The sequence below is a fragment of the Mauremys reevesii genome, linkage group 26 (genome assembly GCF_016161935.1).
Source record: "Mauremys reevesii isolate NIE-2019 linkage group 26, ASM1616193v1, whole genome shotgun sequence".
Lineage (NCBI taxonomy): Eukaryota > Metazoa > Chordata > Testudines > Geoemydidae > Mauremys > Mauremys reevesii.
The window spans coordinates 6,596,512-6,619,512 of NC_052648.1; the positions used below are offsets into that span (position 1 = coordinate 6,596,512).

General features: G+C 49.8%; 1 protein-coding gene across 1 annotated transcript; it reads right to left on the reverse strand.

Moving 5' to 3' along the window:
* Nucleotides 1-295: 295 nt before the first annotated feature.
* On the reverse strand, nt 296-18,689 carry LOC120391577 (disintegrin and metalloproteinase domain-containing protein 10-like). Its single transcript, XM_039515342.1, has 15 exons — nt 18,611-18,689; nt 14,656-14,806; nt 12,611-12,729; nt 11,677-11,835; nt 11,083-11,174; nt 9,458-9,580; nt 8,906-8,998; nt 7,873-8,041; nt 7,161-7,321; nt 5,137-5,308; nt 4,164-4,308; nt 2,415-2,598; nt 1,429-1,528; nt 832-1,052; nt 296-400 (listed from the first exon to the last, which is right to left on the reverse strand). The coding sequence occupies exons 1-15, from the start codon at nt 18,678-18,680 to the stop codon at nt 296-298; spliced, it is 2,064 nt and encodes a 687-aa protein (XP_039371276.1). The 5' UTR covers nt 18,681-18,689.
* Between the last annotated feature and the right edge of the window lie 4,312 nt (nt 18,690-23,001).

Genomic DNA, 23,001 nt, shown 5'->3' on the forward strand with positions numbered 1-23,001 from the left:
GTCTGTAACTGATCTGGAAGCTCAAACCTGGACACTGAGTTTGGTTGGCTGCATCCTTAGCTTTAACCATATGAACTGGGAACATTTAGAAATCAAGGATACACGTGGCTTCTCTGGTGGTGCAGGGTTGTGTGCGTAGCCCAGCAACAGTTTTCAGTGTGGTGTCAGTTGAACAGAAGGTACCAGCGACATTGGGCTGTATTTTTCCCTGACCGTTTCCGGGACAGTGCTTGCTGCTTATCCTGCCTGAGAAAGCAAAGAATGGACTGGACGGAGCGGGAGTTGCTTAAAGCAGTCACTTGCCTTTTTCGCTGTCGAGCGTCCTTCCGAAGAGGAAGACGGTGCCGGCCATCACCGCTGCCAGAGTCAGGATCATCAAGAGCACAGCCCACCAGCGCGTCTGAGGGACGAAACCAGACCAGACCCCTATCACGAGGGCCATCCAAGCACCTTCCACCCCAGTGGGAACCAACGAGAGCTCTGAAAACCAAGCCCTGAATATATGTCCCCCATACTCCCTTCCACCGAGCTCTCATCCACAGTGCTTTCCAGCCAATCATTCACTCCTGTGAGGGAGGATGTTGTTACCTTCATTTAACAGGTGGGGAACAGAGGAGAGGCAGGTGAAATGCCCATGGTCACAGGTGAGCCAGTGGTAGGAACCCCAGATCTCAAGCCCCCTGTGTGAACCGCTCACTCCCCCCAGACTTGTAGATCTACAGACCTAGGCCCAGATCCTCAAAGGGGCCTGACTCCCACTGAAACCCTGGGCCCTGGTCACTCTGGGGGAGGGAGATGAGGGGGAAAAAAAAATCTCATGCAGCTGCTTACCTTCATCCAGGCTGAGATATCCTCCAGCTCGATGAAATCCAAGATGGAGTTCTTCACTCTGGCTATGGGTCCGTCTTCGTCCACGAGCCGACAGATGTGAAACTTATCGCAGTAGCCCATCCTGTCCCTGCAGGGCGTGCCTGGGGTCAGCGGGATGTGTGTGCCGTTGAAGTAACGCTCCAGCAGAGCAGAGGAGGTACTGGCACATGTGTGTGCTTGGCCTAGATCAGGGGTTTGAAAAGCACGACTTCAGGGTTCGACAGCGATCCGTGTGCCGTTCTGCTGGTTTGTCATATACTGGAGCATCGGGGCTGTCTAAGCTGTAAATAGATCACTGAGCACCCTGGAGAGCCTTAATCCTATTATAAAAGGAAGCTTTGAGGTTGCTTTTTTACCTCTAGGTAATAGGGCCGTGCTACGGCCAGCAAAGGTTACTGTGTCAGGGCGTCCTTTTTCGAATACATTCCCCTGAGCTGCTCACTCCTGACAACTTTGCCCACAGCCCTTGTCCTCCCTCGTCCCCAGGCTGCTGCTCCTCCTCTCACTCTAGGAAAAAGCCATGCCAGGGCTTTTCAGGCAGCCAGACGGATTGCGTACCTGGCTGCTGGCAGCAGAGGTGGCATTTCTCCTGCCTGGACGTGCTAACGCAGTCGCATTGCTCCAGGCCGTGCTTGACGCAGAGGGATCCGAGGCAGAGCTACAGTATCATAAAAGAGCTGGTTTGAGGAATAAGCGATGGGATTTATGCTGGGGGACGGAGGTTACCCAGGGGGAGGGATCTGTCCCGAGCAGAAGGACCCAGACCCTCAATAGTACTTAGGCACCTAACTCCTATTGAAATGGATGGGAATTTGGCACCTAAATACCTTTGAGGATCTGTGCCAGTGTGTAGGACTGAGCTTTATATACAAATGCTGGTTCCATTTAATGGGGGGGGGACAAATGTGTCCCCAAATCCAATCCGATTGGATCTAATTTCCAGTGGAAGGTGCCTGGTTGACTGGATTCTTCCATTCACCCACAGAACAAGCAGGGCCTCAGCAGCTGCAGAGCAAACCGTGAGGTGAATGGGTGGCCAGGATCACACTCTGGGTCTGTTTAGCCCAGTATCTTCCCTATGGCAGGGGCCAGAACCAGCTACTTCAGAGGAAGGTGGAAGAAATACAGGAGCAAGCACCTCTGGCGTAACCCGCTCACAGGGAATGCTGGTTCCGCACCCACGTTAATTAGAAGGTTGGGGTTTATGCCCTTATGCAGGGCGGTTTAAATCCCACCCAACGCTTTTGTTGCAGCTCTGGAAATCCCTGCTATGTAAAGGTTCAATCCCCTTTTTGACTGCTGCTAAACTCAGCCCCAGAGATCTCTAGAGGCATTGAGTTCCGCGGGCTAATTGTGCCTAATGTGGGGAGAGCCAGCATTCCTGCTGCCTGTGCCGGACCTGCCCTGTGGATGATTAAAGGACTGCAGCCTCCAGGCCCGTCAATCATGCATTAAGCACGGTTATTGCCCAGCCTTTTCCAGCTCTTAGTTTCTCCAGCTGCATCGGGCCCCTGGGGGTGCTTTGGTTGGCTCTGAGCACTAACCCCATTTAAGCAGATCCGGGTCCCCGTGCTGCAGAGAGTGTAATTGGCTTTGGGAAGGGGAGCGGCGCATTCAGCTGTTAGTCCAGAGCAGGTGCTCTCGAAGGTGCAATCCGTCTCCTCGTGGCAGAGCTCCCCTTGGCGTTTATACACACAGTCATGGCTGCAGCACAGGCCCTGGCTTGAGCTGGAAGAGCAAGAAATGTACATACAAACACATGTAAGTAATCAACAATGTTACGAAGCAGCTGGCTATGAGCTGAACCATAACCGCCCTAGGCCAGCTCCCATGCTACTCCTTGCTCTGGCTGGTGCTCGAGATCCTCCCAATTCATTTGTAGGTGGGCTTGGTTAGCAGGGGTGGTGTTTGTCTGGCGGTTTGAGCATGGGGCCCTGGGAGCCAGGACTGCTGGGTGCTATGCCCAGTGCTGCAAAGGGAGTGGAGACTAGTGGTTAGAGCAGGGGAAAGGCAGTCAGGGCTCCTGGATTCTCTACCCAATTCTGCAACTGACTCGCTATCAAGTTGCTTCAACCCAGACCTTCCAAGGGATTTAGGGTACCTAAACTGATTTCAAGGGGAGTTAGGTGCCTAAATTTGAGGAGTGAGCCTCTGTCAAATGGGTCTAATAATGCACAGAGGGGCAGGGATTGAAGAATGAATGTTTATAAGGTGCTCTGTGATCTCTGGATGAAGGTGCTGTAGAATTGGAGGCAGTGGCTTCCAGAATCAAACGGGAGAAGAAGCCAAGACCGGTAGCATAACTGTACCCAGAGCCAGCCTTTCTCCCAGGATTGACCCAGGGAAGGTGCAGAGACTGTAGAGGGCTGGGGAAGGGCAGCCCTCTTGGAGCAAATCCAAGGGGCTTGCTTGGGCAGGAATTAAACACATCCTATGAGTGTTACTCTGCCTCCCTGCCCAGTCTGGCTTGTTCATCTCCTCCACCTGCCTTGTAGGCTGGAAGCTCTTTCAGGCAGGGGCTGTCATTTCCTAAATGTCCGTGAAGCCATCTGAGCTCTCCGAGGAGAGGATGGTTCAGTGATTTAAGCATCAGGTCTGAAAATGCCTAGATGCCGTGGAATCACAGGGTCAGATCCCAACAAGGGGTCAGATTCACAGTGCCACGTTCCGTGAGGTTTATTACGTGGGAGCCTCTTGGATGCTTCTCGTAACTAACACAGCTCGCTCCCTGCAGTGCCCAGTGAGGGCAAGAATGCACCCTCAAAATGCTCCTTTTAAGTGACCCTTGGCATCTCCAGCAAATTGCCATGTGCGGGGTTTTGGAATGACTGGGAGGGGAAAGAACCATTGATCAGGCACTGTAGACCAGTGGTTCTCAACCAGGGGTACGTGTACCCCTCGGGGTACACAGAGTTGTTCCAGGGGGTACAGCAACTCATCTAGCTCTTTGCCTGGTTTTACAACAGGCTACATAAAAAGCACTAGCGAAGTCAGTACAAACTAAAAGTTCATGCAGACAATGACTTGGTTATACAGCAAGATGTGCTGTGCAGTGAAATGTAAGTACCGTATTTATATTCCACTTGATTTATTTGATAATTATATGGTCAAAATGAGAAAGTCGGCCGTTGTTCAGTACTAGCGGGCTGGGACACTTTTGTATTTTTATGGCTGATTTTGTCAGCAAGTCGTTTCGAAGTGAGGTGGAACTTGGGAGTAGGTAAGACAAATCAGACTCCTGAAAGGGGGACAGTCATCTGGAAAGGTGGGGAGCGCCTGCTGGAGACGCCTACCTGCACTGCACTCCTGGCTTCAGCCTACACCGGATGCCGTTTGGCTCCTTGGCAGCATAGCAGCAAGGGTCAGAGTCACTGTTGCCCGCGTCGCATTCCTCCCCTGGATCTACAATTTGATTCCCACAGATGGGGCGGTCAGTTTCTGCCAGGGGAGGAGGAAAAACAGGGAAATCATTGTGATGATGGCTCTCTCGAGATGCAGCCATCCCAGGTCAGATCATTGAACCAGCACGTCCAACAGTGGCAAACCTCTGATGCTTGGTGACAATAGCCAATGATGCCTTAAAGTTGATTTTTTACCATGATGTGTATTGCGGGAAGGGCCAGGGAAGAGCAGAATCTTTTATCAGGCCCGTGTCCCCTCTGCTTGTTCCCTGATGTGTGAGCTTTGCTTAACCTTTATTTTGAGCATATTTTGTCGTTGGTCCTAAAATTACTCAGCCCTTTTAGAAAGTCTAGCTGCAGTGGATCCCACTATGGTCTACAGCGTGTCTGATGGAGTCTTTCCAAATCAGTTTCATGGAATAACCCCTTATTCCTCTAATATGGTACTGCTAAAAAGAGAGACTGAACAATCTTCGTTGGCCCCTTCCAAATTTTAAATACCCCAGTCAAGGCCTCTCTGAATCAATAAATCTATCTATCCCTATGCACATCTCTCTCTTCTTCCCTCCCTCCCATACACACATCTGTTTAATCACCATAATATTCTATTCTAGTCTAATCATGAATCATCACCCCATAGCTGTAATATCCAGCTGCCTCTCCAGGATAACTAATTCTAGCTTTTGCAAATATTTTGCCATCTGTGAGACCTGCCTCCAACTCTGGTGAAGCAAAATCTACCCTTTTATTATAAATTACTTCCCAGATTAAGAGGTCTCTTGGCCCTGGGCAAAGAACCCGTGAATTAGCTGCAATGCATGCTGGGTGGAATTTAAACGATTCAAACACAGCTACTGGGTCTTACCAACGAAGCACCTGTCCTTCTTGGCTCTTAGGATGTTCCCGATGTATTCAGTGCTGCACGGGGAGAATTTGTCATTGTTGTACTGCCATCCATCTGTGGCGTAGCTGAACATCAGGTAGTTCCCATGCTTGGTGTCGAAGCTGAAACGGGCGCATTCCTCGCTCTCATCGTGCTGAAACAGAAGATCAGACTCTTTGAATACAGGAAGAGAGATCACACTGTTTCTATTGTCTGAACATAAAAATGTGGTTAGAATCTTAGAGACCCTTAGATGTTCATGTACAGTACAATCCTTTCATGTTATTAAAATGTAACAGAATCATAACAACACATGGCTATAGCACATTTCATCTCAAATTGTGTCACAGACTTTATACAGAGAGTCAGTGTCATCTAGCGTCCTAGGCTTCAAAAGCCCTGGGTTCCAGTCCTGGCTCTGCCCTCACCTGCTGGGTGACCTTGGGCAAGTCCCTTCCCTGCTCTGTGCCTCAGTTTCCCCTCGCAACCTTTGGCTTGTCTATTTTTAATACAATCCAAGAAATCACCCCCAAAAGCCCCTCCCCCAAGCCGAGTTCTGACCCCAAAAAGGGAGAAGTGCCACAGACTCTGCAAAATCTGCTAGGGACTTCGCTATTGATTTGACGTGGAAGGTGCTTAGACAGCAGGATAAAACCCTGAGATAGACAAATATTTAGACAGTAGGCTCTTCAGAGCAGAGACTGTCTCTTCCTTTGGGTATATACAGCACCTGACACAATCAGTCTCTCATCTCAGTTGGGCTCTGTAGCAACACTGTGTTGCTAATATAATTATATTTCATATTAACAATATATTATTCATAATACAATGTGTAATGAATAACAACAACAATAATAAAGCAACGGCACAGGAATGGCTCACTCAACCAAATGCAGCCACCTCTGGGGTGGAACACAGCAGCCCAACACCACCCAGTTTCATCATCCACCTGCTGCCATCCCTGATAGTTGCTCTCTTCAGTCAACTTTTCCAGCATCTCAGGGATCAGTGAGGGTCCTGAGGAAGATCCTGCAAAAGGGGCCATGGGATCTTTAACACTTACCCCGAGCAGGCAAGAGCTTGGGTTTTAGCATCTCTCCTGGAAGCGCAGCTCAGCACAGCACAGCAAGTCACTGTATCTGTCTCATGGATTCTGAGTCTAGACTTAAACCTCTGGTTCAGGGGAGCTAGTTATTGTAAACCTGAGGTCAGCCCCTCTCACTCAGCGTCCACACAAGCATAGCTCAGACCAGGAAGGTGTAAACACCCCTCATTACAGTGGTGTTGCCAAACCGAGACACAAGCTAGTAACCCAGCAATGCAAACTCCACCGTTCTTTCCCATTGCAAATCACAATGAAATATTCCAAAGCCCTGGACTTCGTCATACAAGCCAATAAGTTAATTCAACAGCAATATATTAGCAGTATAAACCTAGCTATTCAGGAACAAAGCTCCAGCCACACACCCTCCCGGAGGCGCACTAAAGCATTTGAATGCCGGCGCACCCAGCTTCCTCGAAGCAAGAGTTTGAAAAAACTAGGCAAAAAGCCCAGGCTGCAAGGTTTGGAGGGTGCTCAGAATCCAGGGTTTGTTCCGGACACATTTCCAGGACTAAGGTGTATCCCTGTTTAGGGCCAGATCCCAAATCAATGGAAAGATACCCAATGACTTTACTGGATTTTGGAACAGCCCTGTGGGAAATGAACATGGGCCAGTGACCAAGGTATTGGCATAGGGCTCCTCCGGACTTGGGTTCGATGCCAAATTCCCCATGTGAGCTTGCATCGGCTCTGTACCTCAGTTTCCCTGCCTGTAGCAAGGGGGTGAGGATGCTGACCTGTGTTTGTAAAGTGCTTTGAGATCCCTGGGAAATGCAACGTATTAGTGCAGTTCTCTCCGCCAAGCATCTGGTTCGGCTGGTTGTCAAAGGGGAGGCTTCCAGGCCAACACCTCCCTTTGCTTTTCAGTGTCACTCCCACTGTGTCATGCGCCCGCTGTACTCACCGGAGCTCCCACGCTGTGGCCGAGTTCATGGGCCAGCGTGAGATGGAGAATCCTAGGAGGCAAATATTGGCCATATTTCTGCAGCGTGATCAAGCCAGTGTTCAGAGACACCTCCTTGTCCCGGAATTTCCTGTGCTTGGAACATATCCCCCCCAGGTCGCCTGACACAGAAAGGAAAAACAGACGGTCTCGGTGACGCCAGCCGGAAAAGCAGGGAGCCAAGCGCCTGGGTCTGGAAGCTGCTCAGAGTGCAGAACTCCTGCAGTGGCCTTTAGGTACTACAGGAATATGAACAGCAGTGGCAGGTTTCAGTTTTCTATCAGAGGAGAACTCAGTGCTGCAGAGGGCCTGCGCTTTCCGAGCGCTGCTGGTTTATAACACCTGTCCTTGAGCAGAGATGGTCACGAACAGCATGCAGGCAAGGCCTCTGTCGGAACTCGCTGCCCAGATGCCAATGCTGCAAGCAACTCGTCCCCAATAATCAACTCTAGTTAGAGACACTCAGAGCAGAAACTCTCTTGCTATTTGCAACAGCTCCTCCACGTGAGCCTGCATCACAAAGCCAAACAACACATTTCTGTAACCACTACACACGGAGCACATGCTAAGAAAAAGAACACTTAACAGTGTAACTTGGTGACTCCAGTAACACTGATGACCCCACTTTTCATTGGACAAAACATTATACAAATCATGAAAAACTCTTTCTTACCAGCTTGTCCATTAAAAGCAATCCCAAGAACTCCGCTGTAATCCCTGTCAGTGAGGAGATAGGAGAGACAATAGCTATTCCAGTTAGACTTGGAGTGCAGCATCAGCAGCATTTCTGGGCCGATGAAAGGTGATTCCATAGAGCCAGAAGGATCATTCTCCTGGATTATCTGCAGAATGGACACAACGCTAGCAAGCCAGTCAGGCATTACTGCCTGTGATGCAGGGCAGGGGAGATTGTTCCTAGTCACATTTCACAGAGGTCGCCCAATGAAAACTGCAATTGCTACCATCATAAATTGGTTTTGAATGCGCAACCTGAGAGTGAAGGACCCCTGACCCATCCAGGTCCCTTCAAATCACCTCTCGTCAGGGCCCGTGCAACCATTTAGGTGACCTAGGTGGTCACCTAGGGTGCTGGGATTTGGGGGGGCGCCATTTTCTTCGGCAGCGACCATGGCAGCCAGATCTTCGGCCACCCCGGTCGCCGCCGACATTTAGGCGGAGGGAGCTGGGGCACGGGAGCACAGGGAGGGCCGCCTGCAGCAAATGGGGGGGGGGAGCACGCAGGGGAACTCCCTGCCCCAGCTCACCCCTGCCCGGCCTCCTCCCCGAGCACGCCGGGGCTGCTTCACTTCTCCCGCCTACCAGGCTTGCGGCGCCAATCAGTTTAGGCGCCGCAAGCCTGGGAGGCGGGAGACGTGAAGCGTCCACAGCGTGCTTGGGGTGCTCGTGCGCGGAGCAGGGGTGAGCTGGGGCGGGGGGGTGCCTCAGGGCGGAGGGTGGGGAGCTGCCGCAAGGGGGGGTGCCTCAGGGTGGAGGGGGGGAGCTGCCGCGGGGGAGCGCCTCAGGGCGGGGGCGCAAGGTGGAAGTTTCGCCTAGGGCGCGAAACATCCTTGCACTGGCCCTGCCTCTCGTCATGCCAGTTTTCATTCACCTCCACACTTGCCCGCTAGAAAATTCAATCTGAAATCCATCTGCCCTGGCGTTTGAGATTTGAGACAAACCCAGCCCTAAGTGCCCAGTCAACTTACATTTAGGGTTTTCACTTTGAAGTCGATGTGCCTGATACCACCAAAATTTGCGCCTTCGTAAATTGCATTCACAGCTTTTATGTAGCTAGCAATCTGCAGGGGAGACAAATGTTCATATGACCAAAAAAACCACCCACGCTTTTTGTGACTGGAGCACACGAGTGGGACTCAGAAGATCTGGGTTTTATTCCTGGCTCTGCTATGGGCCTGCTGGATGACCTTGGGCAGGTCATGTCAACTATCTGTGCCTCAGTTTCCCCATCTGTAAAATGGAGATATTAATACTGACATTCTTTGTGACGCGCTCTCAGATCTGCTGATGAAAAGCACTCGATGAGAGGGAGGGATTATTTTTATTCTCCTCACATGTGAACTGACCAGAAGCATAAAGGGATAACTGAGCATTGGCCAGGGTTGTGAGTTCAATCCTTGAGGGAGCCATTTAGGGATTTGTCCTGCTTTGAGCAGTGGGTTGAAGTAGATACCTCCTGAGGTCCCTTCCTGATATTCTATGATTAATAAATATTAATTAAAAAACACCCAGTTTCTTACCTGAGCAATCACTGCTTCTACGGTGCCAAATCTTTGGTAGAACAAGTAGTCGGCTTGAAGGTACAGCAGGCAGGACATCCTAGAGTAATCCAGGCTCCTTCTCTGCCTCTCCAAGGTTTCTCCCTTTTCCACAAGAGTTAAGAAGTGCGTTGTAAGATCCTCAGTTAAAGTTGAACAAAACAGCAGCAACTTCAGTTAGGAACATTCAGCAAAGTCAAGGGGATTGATGCAGGTGCATAAAGCCAAGTATGTGCTTAATGCTCCGCTGAACAACGATGCTTTGCTAAATCAAAGCCAATGGCACTGGCTGAGTGGATCAGACCAATGGTCCCCTCTAGTTCAGCATCCTGCCTCCGAGAGTGGCCAGAACAAGCTGGTCCAGAGGAAAGTGCAAGCACAAGTGGATTTTTATGGACTAGCCTGACACAATTTGCTCACAGAGGAAATTCCTTCCTAGGACTCACCTTAACCTTTAAATGTGTTCCAGTTCATCTGGGTTCCCATCCTGAGACCTGCCTTCAAAACCAACCCAAAACTTCAAAGCCAAGTTCGGCTGAAAGCCACCCACGTTTTGGCTGGTGTCCGCTGGAAGCCAGAGACCGATGAGCGGCTGACTGGCAAACCACGTCGCGTGTTTCAAAGGGCTTTCGCCTCCCTCTGCAGCATGGGGCACCAGCATATCCCACCTAATCAATTCCCTGCCATTGCAGGGGCATGGGGCAAGGGTGCACCTCAGTGTCTCCTGCTCTTTGCCTGTGGCGCACACAGTTTATCTCCTGAGAACTGGGGTGCTTTGATCTAACTAAGGTTACTGGGCTCAATAGAGGGGTATCTGGCTGAAATGTAATGGCCTGTGGTATACAGGAGGCCAGACTAGATGTATCTAATGGGCCCTTTGCACCTAAAACTCTATGAAATTATGAGATGAGACTGATGCAGCTTGGCCCAGGGTTTTGGGATTATAATTTGTCTCGAGACTCAGGGATTTTGTTTGCCTGCACTAAATTAAATATGGGCTTGAACAACTGCCTCTCCCCCCTCCCCCCTGCATCTTAACTCTCCCAAATAAAGCTGGTAGAAAAGTTTCACATTTTGAAATTTCAATGAACTTTTGAATTTGGGTGAGGGGAAGCAGGAGAAAACTATTGATGGCATATTGGCAGTCTCTCCCCCCCCCCTCGCCCCCACGCACAGACTTTTTGTCTCCAGCTTGCAGACTTTTTTTTAAATTTCAGATTTCGGACAAAATTGCAAATTTCAAAAATTCCCCAAAAAACCTGGGGAATGTTTCAAAAAAATTTTTTTTAACCAACCAACTCTTCTCCCAAATGCTGAGGAGGTTCTGAGCTGGACCCCACATTCTCAGCCATATAATTAGCCTCTTGTCTTTTTCTTGCTGGGAACCCACAGACCATAACAGTTAGCTAGGAAGGAGAGATCCACGCCTCTGAAAAGCTAAGTCCTTAGAATTCCATCGTGTCACATTTTACACAGACATTGTATTCAGTGAATTCAAAGCAATCAATGCCCCAGGCAGTCTTCTTTTTTTTTTTTTTTTGCAGCACAATCATTGCTTAAAATTATTTCATTTCCACTCAAGATGCTTCTCTTCAATTTCACTTCACCTTCAATTTTAGCTCTTGCTGGAAATTCCGCAAGACCTGATGCGTTCCCCTGATCAAAGAAGCAGAGGCTGGATCTTCTAAAATGGAATAATCTAGAGCAGAAATTCAGATGTTACTCAAAGAAATATCACAATGGGATGATACGCAAAATGAGCGACATCACTTCCAGACACCCCTGGGCAATATTGAGAGGGCTTGGGGCAGAGGATTGTGCATCAGGACTCCGGGGCTCTATTTCCAGCTCTGGGAGGGCAGTGAAGCCCAGTGGCAAGCACAAGGGTAGACTGGGAGTCAGGACTCCTGGGTTCATTCCCAGCTCTGCCACTGACTAGCTGGATGACCGCAGGTGTGTCAGTTCATTTCTCTGTGCTTCAGTTTTCCCATGTGCAAAATGGAACATCAGAATGCACCGTTGGAAGGGGATTGGCGAGTCTTACTGACTGTATTCAGTGTTTACGAAATCCTTAGAGGTTGAGCGGGGGAAGGCGTTGTTACTTAAGAGCAAAGGGAACAGGCCACGACGGCCAGGGAAACTGAAGGGCCAAACATCGTTTGACTACGCTCAGTCGCGCCACAGCCCAGGCGAGGACTCACCTAGGTCGCTCTCATGGTGGATGAGAGCCTGGGCTGGAGACGTCGCGCTGCTGGCGGACGCGCCCGGTGCCTCCACGTAGTAGGTGCCGTTCTTGGTTCTGATAAACCCTTCAAAAAGGCCATTGATGATGGCACCGTGGCAGAAAGATCCAGGCTCATCTGTTTTGCAGGCATCCAGACATAGACAATGAGAAGGAAGCTTGACCTGGTTCCCCGCGGTAACTGAAGGGCCTGCCTGGGGTTAATAACCACTGAGCAGCTGTTCACATCTGGGCCAGGACTGGCCCCTGCATTCTGGGTACAGCTCGTCACCAAGGTGTGGAGCAAACAGCAACATCATTCCAGAGCCCACTGCCGTGGCTGTTGTAGCAGGGAGGGCATGAAACCCTCTGCCCCTGCCAATTCCAGCACTCTGGGCTTGCCACAGCGTTCGGGCTCCAGCGTCGCTCACGGCTGGGGTTGGTGGTTTGCCTGCTACAATGGCCACGGCGGGGTCACTCCAGGGCAAATCAACTGGCTCCCTATCCTCCGGACCACCTGCAACGTTCCCCTCCACTGCTGATCCCAACGTTCCAGGATGCCCCAGACTGAACTCGCACCCCCCCCCATGCAATAATGCTAGTCCACTGGCTGGCTCCTGGGAACGTTGGCAGTGCCTGGCATAATCAAAGCAGGTGCTCAAATCGCTGTCAGTAAGGATGGGAGCTGCATTAGTGTCTGTGGAACGAGTCTGATGGGGCTCAGTTAATGTGCCAGCCGGTAGGTGCCCACAGCACAAAACCACCAGCACAACTAAGCGGAAAGACCTGAAAGAGAAGGGGGGCCCCGCAGACGGAGCTCCCATCTCCTCCAGGTCGGAGGATCAGGCTGCATGCCCTGCTCTGACCATCCTATCGCAAGGATTTCATTCTGCAGGGCTGCGTCTAATTTTTACCTTGCAAGACACCAGAATAAATGAAAGAAACGTCTGCAGGCTCTGAGGTGGCCTTCCCGGTTAGCTCAAAGTCTCTGGCGAAAGCACTCGTGTCCCTGCTTAACCGCAGCTTGAATGTCCTGGAAGGTAAGCGAAACGGTGAAGAGTCGGTTACAGGACTTCAGGGGTCCTGGTCTGTGACTGGAGCTCCCAGGTGCTACCACAGTACAAATGATCAGTACTAATAACGCTGTGCATACAATCAATGTATTCCCTCAGTTCCTGCAACAAAAGTGAAGGTCCCTACGGTACAGAGTACCTTGATTTCTGATTATTATTGGGCTGCAAACCACAGGAGCTTTAAGCCAAGATTTACCCATATGCATACACTGTCCCACAAAGACATGGAATAACTTGACACAACACCCCATATTCAGCCTAGTAATATTATGATATGATTCTGGCATAGCTGTGATGCATTTTGTACAAGATGGGTCAAGTCAGGTGTCATTGGAAAAGTTATGATTTGCTGAATAGGATTATCCTATTTGTATGCGTGTATCATTTTTGTATCTGAAGTTCTGACTCTGGACTATGGATCTGCACTTCGAATGGGCTTACTCTGGAAAACACCCACAGCCAGTCTTTCAGGTACAACAGTGAAGAAGTCAGACAGTGCTAATGGCTCATCAACAAAGACAATGGGCTGTGGAAGAGCTGAACCTTCCTGTGAACGTTTCGGCCAGCCTGTAAGTACAGGTCGGTCGCATCTTATGCGCATTTAACATGCGCGATTTCAGCTTTACGCGGTCGGCAAAAACAAAAAACAAAAAGAGAAAAATAACAATTGTAATACTGTACCCGTAGTGCAGGCGATCCCGCCTGCCATTCCACTCAATGTCATTTTGACTAGACGCGATTTTCGCTTTACGCGCTGACTGCGGAACGTAACCCCACCGTAAGATGCGATAGACCGGTAATGGCTTCAATAACTCTTCAAGACACTTCTTCCACAGAAGGTCTTTGAAGGAACTCGCCCAACCAATTCCATTGTGTTCACAAAACTTTCCCCGTTCATTCTGGGAGCCTTAATTGCTATGTACGAACACAAGATCTCTGTTCAAGGAGTTGTGTGGGATATTAATAGCTGTGACCAGTGGGGAGTTGAGCTTGGAAAGCAGTTGGCTAAGACCACATGACTCTGAACTCCATTCTGGGGTGTCAGTTAGGGTGACCAGATAGCAAGTGTGAAAAATCGGGACAGGCGGTGGTGGGTATAGGTGCCTATACAAGACAAAGCCCTAAATATCAGGACTGTCCCTATAAGATCAGGACACCTGGTCACCCTAGTGTCAGTATTTTTTCACAAACTGGTCCGGCAACCAAGTTTGAAACAAAGGGTTCCTGCCACATGCTAAAGCTATATAAGGCAGGGAGTGACATCATCAGTTCTTTACTCCCCAACAACTGAACGCCTAAGAGGAGCTCCAAAAGAAAAGGACTTGGAGAGGGGGTGGGGATCCCCAGCTGCAAAGCAAATGTAGCTTGTCCCTTAAGAATCTGCAAGCCTGCTTGTATCATCAGCCAGGGTGAGAATTTCCTAAGTCACACCCTATCTTTCTAATATCTTAGGCTTAGTTTGCATTTTTGTTTATTTACTAGGCAATCTGCTTTGATCTGTTTGCTATCACTTAAAATCTATCTTTTTGTAATTAATAAACTTATTTTATGTTTTAATCTAAACCGGTACGTTTGGAGTTAAATGTGTGGGAATTGTGTGTTGCTTTTCCCTCCCTACATTAAGGGAGGGGCGAAGTCTATGAGCTTACGCTGTGCAGTTCCCTGTGCAGCGCAAGATGGTGTAATTTTGGGTTTGTCCTCCAGCCGGGGGTGCGTGGCTGGTCAGAGAGTCTGCAGCAGGGTGCGTCCCGGCCTGTGTGAATGCTGGTGGAAGTGTAAGACCGGGAGCGGGTCCAGCAGCTTGTCACCTGGGCTGGTGGGTCAGGGGGGCTCAGTGATACCCCAGTTCCAGGTGGCACCCCGGGGGGAACCCGTCACAAACGTACCTCTGATAGGCTTGGAATTCTAGCTGGATGATTTTTTCATGCTCTTCGGTCGCTCTTTTTGCCCTCTGGTGCATCCGTTCTAAAGCTGCTCTGTCATAAGCCACTTTCTCCCGGTACTTTACGAACGGCCTTAAATACTCAACGCTATTGACTAAAAAGGGAGGAAAAAGACATAAAAAATGAACGCAGGTTTTGAAACGAGTAGGTTTGCATTGGCTCTGCTCCTTGCGGAGGAAGAAATGGCCTAGTGGTTAAAGCACAGGGCTGGGAACTCGGGGGGCGTCTGCACTGCAGCTGCGGGCAAACCTCCCAGCCTGGGTAGACTGACTTGTGCTAGCTCCGCTCCAACTAGCACGCTAAAAATAGCCACCTGGACATGGCTGCCTGAGTCCAAGCCCGCCTGACACCCTGAGTCTGAGCTCAGCTAGCCTCTGCCACCACGGCCACACGGCTCTTTTCAGCGTGCTGGCACATTCCGTCTACCTGGGCTAGAAGCCACGCTCCCTTGTGCCAGGTAGACAAACCTTAAGTGGCTTGTGTTCCGTTCCTGGCTCTGCCAGAGATTTCTTGTGCGACTTCGTTGCCTCAGTTTCCCTGTTTGTAACAACAACAGGTGCTCGAGAGACTTAAGGGTGACCTAGTCGCGTACAGTGTTAGAGCTGGGTGAGACTTAAATAACCCACTTAATAAGCCCTCTCTCAGCCCTGCTCCCTCAACAAAAATCTGCTTGTCATGGATAAACCTGACTTGCTAGTTCTCCACAAAGGGCTCATGACTGCAGTCCCTGCAGAAGCAAAACAGTTTTGCCCTCACAAAGGCTGCAGTGACCTTGCACAAAGTTTCAGCTTAGGTGTGTGATGCCTGAATGCAATTCTCCCCTTTCCATCCTGACAGAAGAAAGAGCAATGGTGTCATGGGTCTACCCTCACTTGAAACTGGGGGGTTTCAAGGTGAGGACCCGCATGCCACCATGTCAAAGGTCTCACCCCCACTTGGAACTGTTGGGCTCCAATGTGGGGACCTGGCTTGGTTTCCCTCTAAACTAAAATCCTAGTTTAGATCTAGTAAGCTGCCACCACTCAATCAGGAAATGTGGATTGAGACACAGTCCTTCCCCAAAATCCTAGGGGATTCCAAGAGCCCCAAATCCATGGAGTTCTTACACCCAGGAGAAACAAACCATTCCCCCTGCTTCCTCCCCCCTCCCTTTTCCTAGGAGAGAGATACCTGATTCAAACTGCTTGAATCAAACCCAGGAGGAACTGTCTTTTCCCCCCTCACCTTCCCCTGAATTTCCACAGAAGAAGGAATTAACCAAGTCCAAAGAAAAGAAAAGAATTTATTAAGAGAACAAAAAGAAAATACAGAATCTCTATGAGCCCAAGCTGGACACTCATAGGTATAACCTTATCAATCTCTGGAGAGAATCCCCTCTCCCCCTTTCTTTCTCAGTGAAAGCAAAGTAACAGCAAACAGGAATAAAGAATTTCCTTTAGCAAACACACAATTGCAAATATAGAAATCAAATCATAAGACTAATTCGCCTTTCTAATTAATACTCACTATTAATTAGTAGAAACTACTCCAGGAGAACTTGGAGACATGACTGGTCTCTTTTAGATTCAAAAGAGTCCCCGAGACAAAACAAAGAAAACACAGACAAAAGCTTCCCTCCACCGAGATTTGAAAAAATCTTATCTCTGATTGGTCCTTCGGTCAGGTGGTCATCAGGTACTGTATGTTAACCCTTTACAGGTAAAAGAGCCCTTAACCCTTAACTATCTGTTTATGACAAATGGTCTCAAGTTGCAGAGGGGGAGGTCGAGGTTGGATATTAGGAAACACTATTTCACTAGGAGGGTGGTGAAGCACTGGAATGGGTTACAGAGGGAGGTGATGGAATCTCCTTCTTTATTGGTTTTTAAGGCCTGGCTTGACAAAGCCCTGGCTGGGATGGTTTAGTTGGGGTTGGTCCTGCTTTGAGCAGGGGGTTGGACTAGATACCTCCTGAGGTCCCTTCCAACCCTAATATTCTATGATTCTAAGTCCCTGCAATACTCTCTCTCCTCAAAGACCCCAGTTTTTTCCATGTGGCAGGACAATCCTCGGTTTATAAAATTAAAATAAACCTGGGGCTAGTGTCAAAAATGGGACTGATTTTTACCATTGCTGAAAAGAGCTGTTTGGAGTTATCAGACACCTCAGGCACACGAGCCCCACCCTGCCTGCTCCATGCAGGGGATTAGACAGGCTGGGAGTGGGACAGAGTCTCTAGCTAGCTACAGTCCTGACATGGTCCCCATGGCAGTAGTATCTGAGGACCTCACCATCTTTAATGTATTTATCCTCACAACTCCCCTGTGGGCTAGGGAAATGCTAGTGTCCCCAGTTACCAATGGGGAAACTGAGGCACAGACAGACCAAGGCCTAGATTCTCAAAGGTATTTAGGCATCTCAGTCCCACTGAAATCAGCTGAAGTTAGGCACCTAAATCCCTTGGACTTGCCCATGGTCACAGGGAGTTTGTGCTGAAGCAGGGAATTGAACCAGGTCTCCTGAGTCATAAACCACCGCATCATCCTTCCTCCCTTCAGCCCCTGTGCTGCTTGTTTCGGAGCTGCCGGAGGCTGCTCTGCTCGCCAGTCTGGGGAGAAGGAACCACTTCTTTCCAGGAATGTGGAGGAGGCTGCAGACTTCATGGACACAGGGGCTGGTCCCCTGCGGCCCTGCACCTGAGTGTGGAATGGGTGTGTAACACTACTGTCCTGGCCTTTTTCTACGTGCGCAAGTTACATGGGCTTAAGTAGAGGTGTGATTTGAAACTGAGTTAGCGAAGCCAGTGCAAAGTCCTGCGTGGGCTTATTTTGGGTAGGTACAGGTGTAAAGCAAACTGAAGTAAGAGCGTCCGCACGGGGGTTGGGCTAGTTTAAAAACTGATTGGCGGTAAACCAATGCACCCATTCACCCATTTTGCTAGCACTTTGCACTGGTGCAAATGACAGCACAGGGTGCCAGACAATGGAGAATCTGAGTTCAGTCTTAACACTCAGGGCCCTGATAGTGGGCTCCATCCCTACTTATCCAGGCCGGAGTTTAGTCTGGACCAAATAGTCCAGGTTTCCAGCATGCCTACAAGAAGTTAACTTGTTTGTCACCTCTTTATTATTCTTCCCTCCATAACATTTGCTACGAATGACTTTTTGTCCTGAAATATTTCCTGCTCTCTCCCTCAGCCCAGCTGGTGAAAAAGGGCTCTGTAACAATCGTCTTGTAGGGAACCAGCTGTTTAGTGGCTCTTACTGATTCTCAGATCAAATGGGCTCCATTTCCTTTCCCTTCAGGAGAGGTCTGATCCTGAGGCCCAGATCCCCAAAGGTATTTAGGCCCCTAACTCCTGTTGAAACCAGTGGGAATTAAGCATTAACACCAGCAACTCCCACCAGAGGTGAGTGAAAAGCTCAGTGGTTAACATGGAATGCCGGGAGGCAGGACCGCAGCTGGTGACTTCACTAGGGCTTCACAATAGGTCAGGCCCAATATGTTCCAGATCAGGTACTTTTTTCATTATCTACAAAGGAGACACTAGAAATCTCTAGGACTGGCCTCAGAAGGCTGCCTAATGAGCAGTTCGTAATGACGAGCCCAAGTCTCCTCTTACGCCCCTTTCACACTAGTCCTTCCATCATGGGCCGCCGAAGTTACTCCTCATTTACACCGAGGCCAGATTGCACTCAAGCCCCGTCACTTTGGCAGACTACTGCCCTCCTTGCACAGAGACCCTTATAAGACCCAGCTAAGGAATCCCGACGGGACCTGGCTTGGTTCCTTTGCGGACAGGGCTGCTGCCAGCCGGCTGGCAGCCTCTCTGCTGTGAGGAAACAGCATTTGCAGTCATTCCTCGCTGCACTTCTGAGATATCAAACCAAGAGAAAAATAAGCAAAAAAATCTGCCTACCTGAGCCGCCGCTTTGGGCAATGACCATGCTGCAGAGAGCTAAACTAGCAAAGCACCGAGAAGCAATCATGGCGTTGGCAGAGGTACCTTCCGTTTGAGGTGCGTCAAGCGACGGGATTCTTCACCCCAGGGCGTAGTTTACAGGGAAATGCATCATCGCTCATGACCCTGCCTGCACAGACTTGCTTAGAAGTGCTGAAGAGTTTGCATTCTAGGGGTGAGATATTTTTCCAAAGCAGGCAGGTGGCGACCCACGCTCTGCTCCCATTGACTTCATCGGGAGCAGAGTGAACCTAGCGTTGAATTCTCAAAACAAACTTCAGCGTTGGGCCTTCATTCAGCAGTATAGGTCTGTCTCCTTTAATGGGAATTATAATTGCTTTATTTTCCCATTGGGGCTTTTACATGCTTCAGCCGATTTCACGTTAGGAGAAGGGAGAGCTACAGACTGTTAGGAAACTTGTCCTGCCGTTGCTGAGGCGGCAGCTGGGTTTGTGGAGAGTAATTCAGCAGTACATGTGGAACATGGCAGCAGCATTCAGTTCATCCATATTTTTTTGGGTAGTAAATACATTTAAAATACGTCTGGTCTAAATTTCCAAGAGCGATTCATTGATTTGGGGTGCCCAACTTGAGGCACCTGAAAGGACTCTCATCTTCCAAGTGTGGGTGTGGCTCACTTTTTGAGAATCAGCCCCCTTTCAAGGTATCACACATTTGCTCTGAGCGACACGGTAAGGGTCTCAGGGGGCAGTCAGGGGATAGGGAACGGGGGGGGGGGGGAGGGTTGGATAGGCATGGGAGTCCGGGAGGGTCTGTCAGGGGGCCGGGGTTTGGATAGGTGTCGGGGCAGTCAGGGGACAGGGAGCAGAGGGTTGGATAGGGAGTGGGGTCCTGGGGAGGCGGCTAGGGGTGGAGGGTCCCAAGAGGGGGCGGTCAGGGACAAGAAGTGTGTGTGGGGGGGTTGGATAGAGGGCAGGGAAGTTTGGGATGGTGGTCAGGGGGCAGGGGTGTGGATGGTTGTTGGGGGGGAAACAGAGGGTTGAATGGGGGCAGGCGTCCCAGGGGGCAGTCAGGAAGGAGGAGGGGTTGGACGGGGTAGCAGGGGGCAGTCAGGGGACAAGGAGAAGGGGTGGCTGGATGGGGCAGGGGTCCCGGGGGGGGCCGTCAGGAAGGAGGAAGGGTTGGATGGGGCAGCATGGGGCAGTCAGGGGACAGGGAGAAGGGGTGGTTGGATGGGGCAGGGGTCCCGAGGGGGCTGTCAGGGAACGGGGGTGGTGGTGGATGGGGCAGGAGTCAGGGAGGGGCAGATAGGAGGTGGGTGCCAGGCCATGACCCCCTCCCCTAACCGGTCCTCTATACAATTTATGAAACCCGCTGTGGCCCTTGGGCCATAAAGTTTGCCCCCCCTGCTCTAAATAGACAAGACAGATTAGGGGGGGAGGATATAAAGAGGTTGAAGTGTTGGGATGCTTGTTGCAGTTGTTCAAAACAGCTGCCAGCTCTAATGCGGCTCGATTTCTCAGGCTGCAACCAAGCTGGCTGCACTTTTTGGCATTTGGAGCATTGCAGAACATGTTGAACCGTTAGTCATTTACATGCACTGCCTTGAATAAGGCCTTATAGGTTATCAAAGCCACCTTTAAAATGTCACCGATTTGGTACCAAGTGTTACATGGACTCCTGCTGCTATTTCGGAAAGGGTTGTGTGTATACATTGTTTGCAGTGTTGTTCTAGCCAGTTGGTCCCGGGATATTAGAGAGACAAGGCGGGTGAGATCAAAACCATGTAGCTTGAAAGCTCGTCTCTTTCAGAAACAGACATTGGTCCAGTAAAAGATATTGCCTCACCTAGCCTGTGTGTATACCAGGGGTAGGCAACCTATGGCCCAAAGGCGGCACGCAAGCTGATTTTCAGTGGCACTCACGCTGCCCAGGTCCTGGCCACCGGTCCGGGGGGCTCTGCATTTTAATTTAATTTTAAATGAAGCTTCTTAAACATTTTAAAAACCTTATTTACTTTACATACAATAGTTTAGTTCTATATTATAGAATTATAGAAAGAGACTTTCTAAAAATGTTAAAATGTATGACTGCCACGCAAAACTTTAAATTAGAGTGAATAAATGAAGACTCGGCACAGCACTTCTGAAAGGTTGCTGACCCCTGGTGTATATGGTCTAATATGGCCACCTAATGGAATCAGGGAGAAATGCAACTTGTCTTCTGAAACCCCTCAGAGAAAAATCTACACTAAGCTTTCATCTTGAATGTAATTCCTGTTTTCAGATGCAGCAAACCCCACAATAGGGTTAGAAATGGCAGTGCCTCTTTGGAGGTTTCCTCTACAATCTAATTCACCTTGGAATGCACCTGAGATTGCAAACACTTATGGTTCTTTTCTGACTGACCAGTGTAAATAATAAAATAAACCAACAGAAACAATTTAGAGTAAGTTGATTTTATTGTGTGCTCAGTATCCACTCCCGGTTTGGGATAAACTCCTAAGTCAATTTACTTGCCTGAGAGAGACTCTGAACTGTATCAATTACTAGATGCAGAAGGATGCTTCTCATCTTTAGCTGTAGGATTTAAATAACACCCAAAGTGCTACACAGTAATAACACCCAGCTCCTGATAGTACTTTTCAGCAGTAGATTGCAACTTGTTTCCCCAACGGAGATATCACTAGCCTGTCCACAAAACCCTCCAATGATGGGGATTCCACAACCTCCCTGGTCCACAGCTCTACCAACAGTCAGTAGCCCACTGGTCGTCAATCATTGTGAAATGTATGTACCGCTAATATTCAAGGAATTGTGTGTTTATACTGAAAATTATGTCCTTAAGGCAGATAACCAGGAGGTGACTTGTCTCGGACAGGGGTAAAAGCTGCTTATCTGCCTGTCTGGTCATTGTCTCTCCCTCACCATGTAGGCCTATTTGCAAACTGAACCAGATTAATAGATTGCAAAATCTACAAGATAGGAGTATACAGGGAAAAACAATGGGGTGTGAGGGTGGGGGAACATATGGTCTGATTTATCCGGGGGTGCAAACAGGCATCCAGGATCTTTCACCAAGGAGGCAAGCTGACAGCACTTGTCTCATGAATAGAAGATCACAGCAAAGCCTGGCTCTAAAACATTGGAAGGATTGTGGGTGAGCACTGTTCGGCAAGACTAGCCTCTAGAATGCACGTTGATTTTATTTTCTATGTAACCATTTGTCCCCAGTCACTTGAATCTCTGGTACATCATTACAGAAACTGTAAACCCGGGTAAGGACTGCAGCGAAGCCATGATCACTACAGCGAGTTTCCAGCAGCACAGGAGGGCTTGGTTGTTGGAGTCAACCTGTAGAGAGCACACAGCCTGCATAGGTCCAGAGGGGAGCTTTTGTGTTGCCGGAGCTGGTGAGTTGAGGAGCTGGGCCCTGTCATGAATAGACAAGACTTCACCCCAGCTAAAAGCAGGTGGCAGAGAGGTGCATCACAACCCTAGGTACCCCCAGGAAGCATCACAGGGACTCCTGTGAGGGAGGAGGCCCACAGACAGGGAAGGGTCAGCAAGCAGGCTGGTTGGAGAGGGGAGTACTGCTGAAGATACCTGGGGGCGAGAGGGCTCCATAAAAGGCACTGGGAGATGGAGCAGAAGGTCATGAACAAGGGGCCGAGGACAAAGTAGGAGGAGGAGTCACAGGGGATATGGGAGGAGGGAAGGGACCCAGGGGAAACAGGCTGGCCAGGCTCTGCCGGGAAAGGGTGACAGTGGAGTGGGTGTTGCTTCCCCAGCCGAGCAGAGCGTAGGGTCCCGAGACCACACGGTGGGTTGCCCCCTGGGGTAAATGCCTGATTCCCAGTTCTAGGCAGTCGTCAGCGTGACTGTGATGTGACTCACATCCATGCACTGCAGTATCCTCTTGTATCTGTCCTACAGCTCATACGTACAGTGCATGCAATGACGGATCCTCATGGTGTCTGGCTCCCAGGCCCTTCACTACGTTGGGAGTGTGGAGTGGCACCTGCCACCGCCACATGTTGTGGGAGCAAGGACACCCGAGCTTCCCTGCCTTATGGCTCCCACTCTCTTCTGCCCCTTTCAGTTTCTCTCCTTTATATGGCCCAGGTGCCTTCTCTTAAGCCCAGCTGGAAAGCAGCTGACAAGTCCCAGGTGTACTGGACCCTGGTCAGTCACCCTGTAATTAGGTGTTTGCAGCAGACGGGTCACTCTTCTGGCCACCAAAAATGTAAAAACAAAAAAGCCTCTAAATGTGTTAAGCTGAAGAGGCTTTTGCATGCAAGAGAGACACACACTGCTGTGCCTGCACCAGAGTTCGGGAGGGATGCAGAAACAGCCCGAGAGTGACCTCAGAGATCAGAAGGGGCAGGG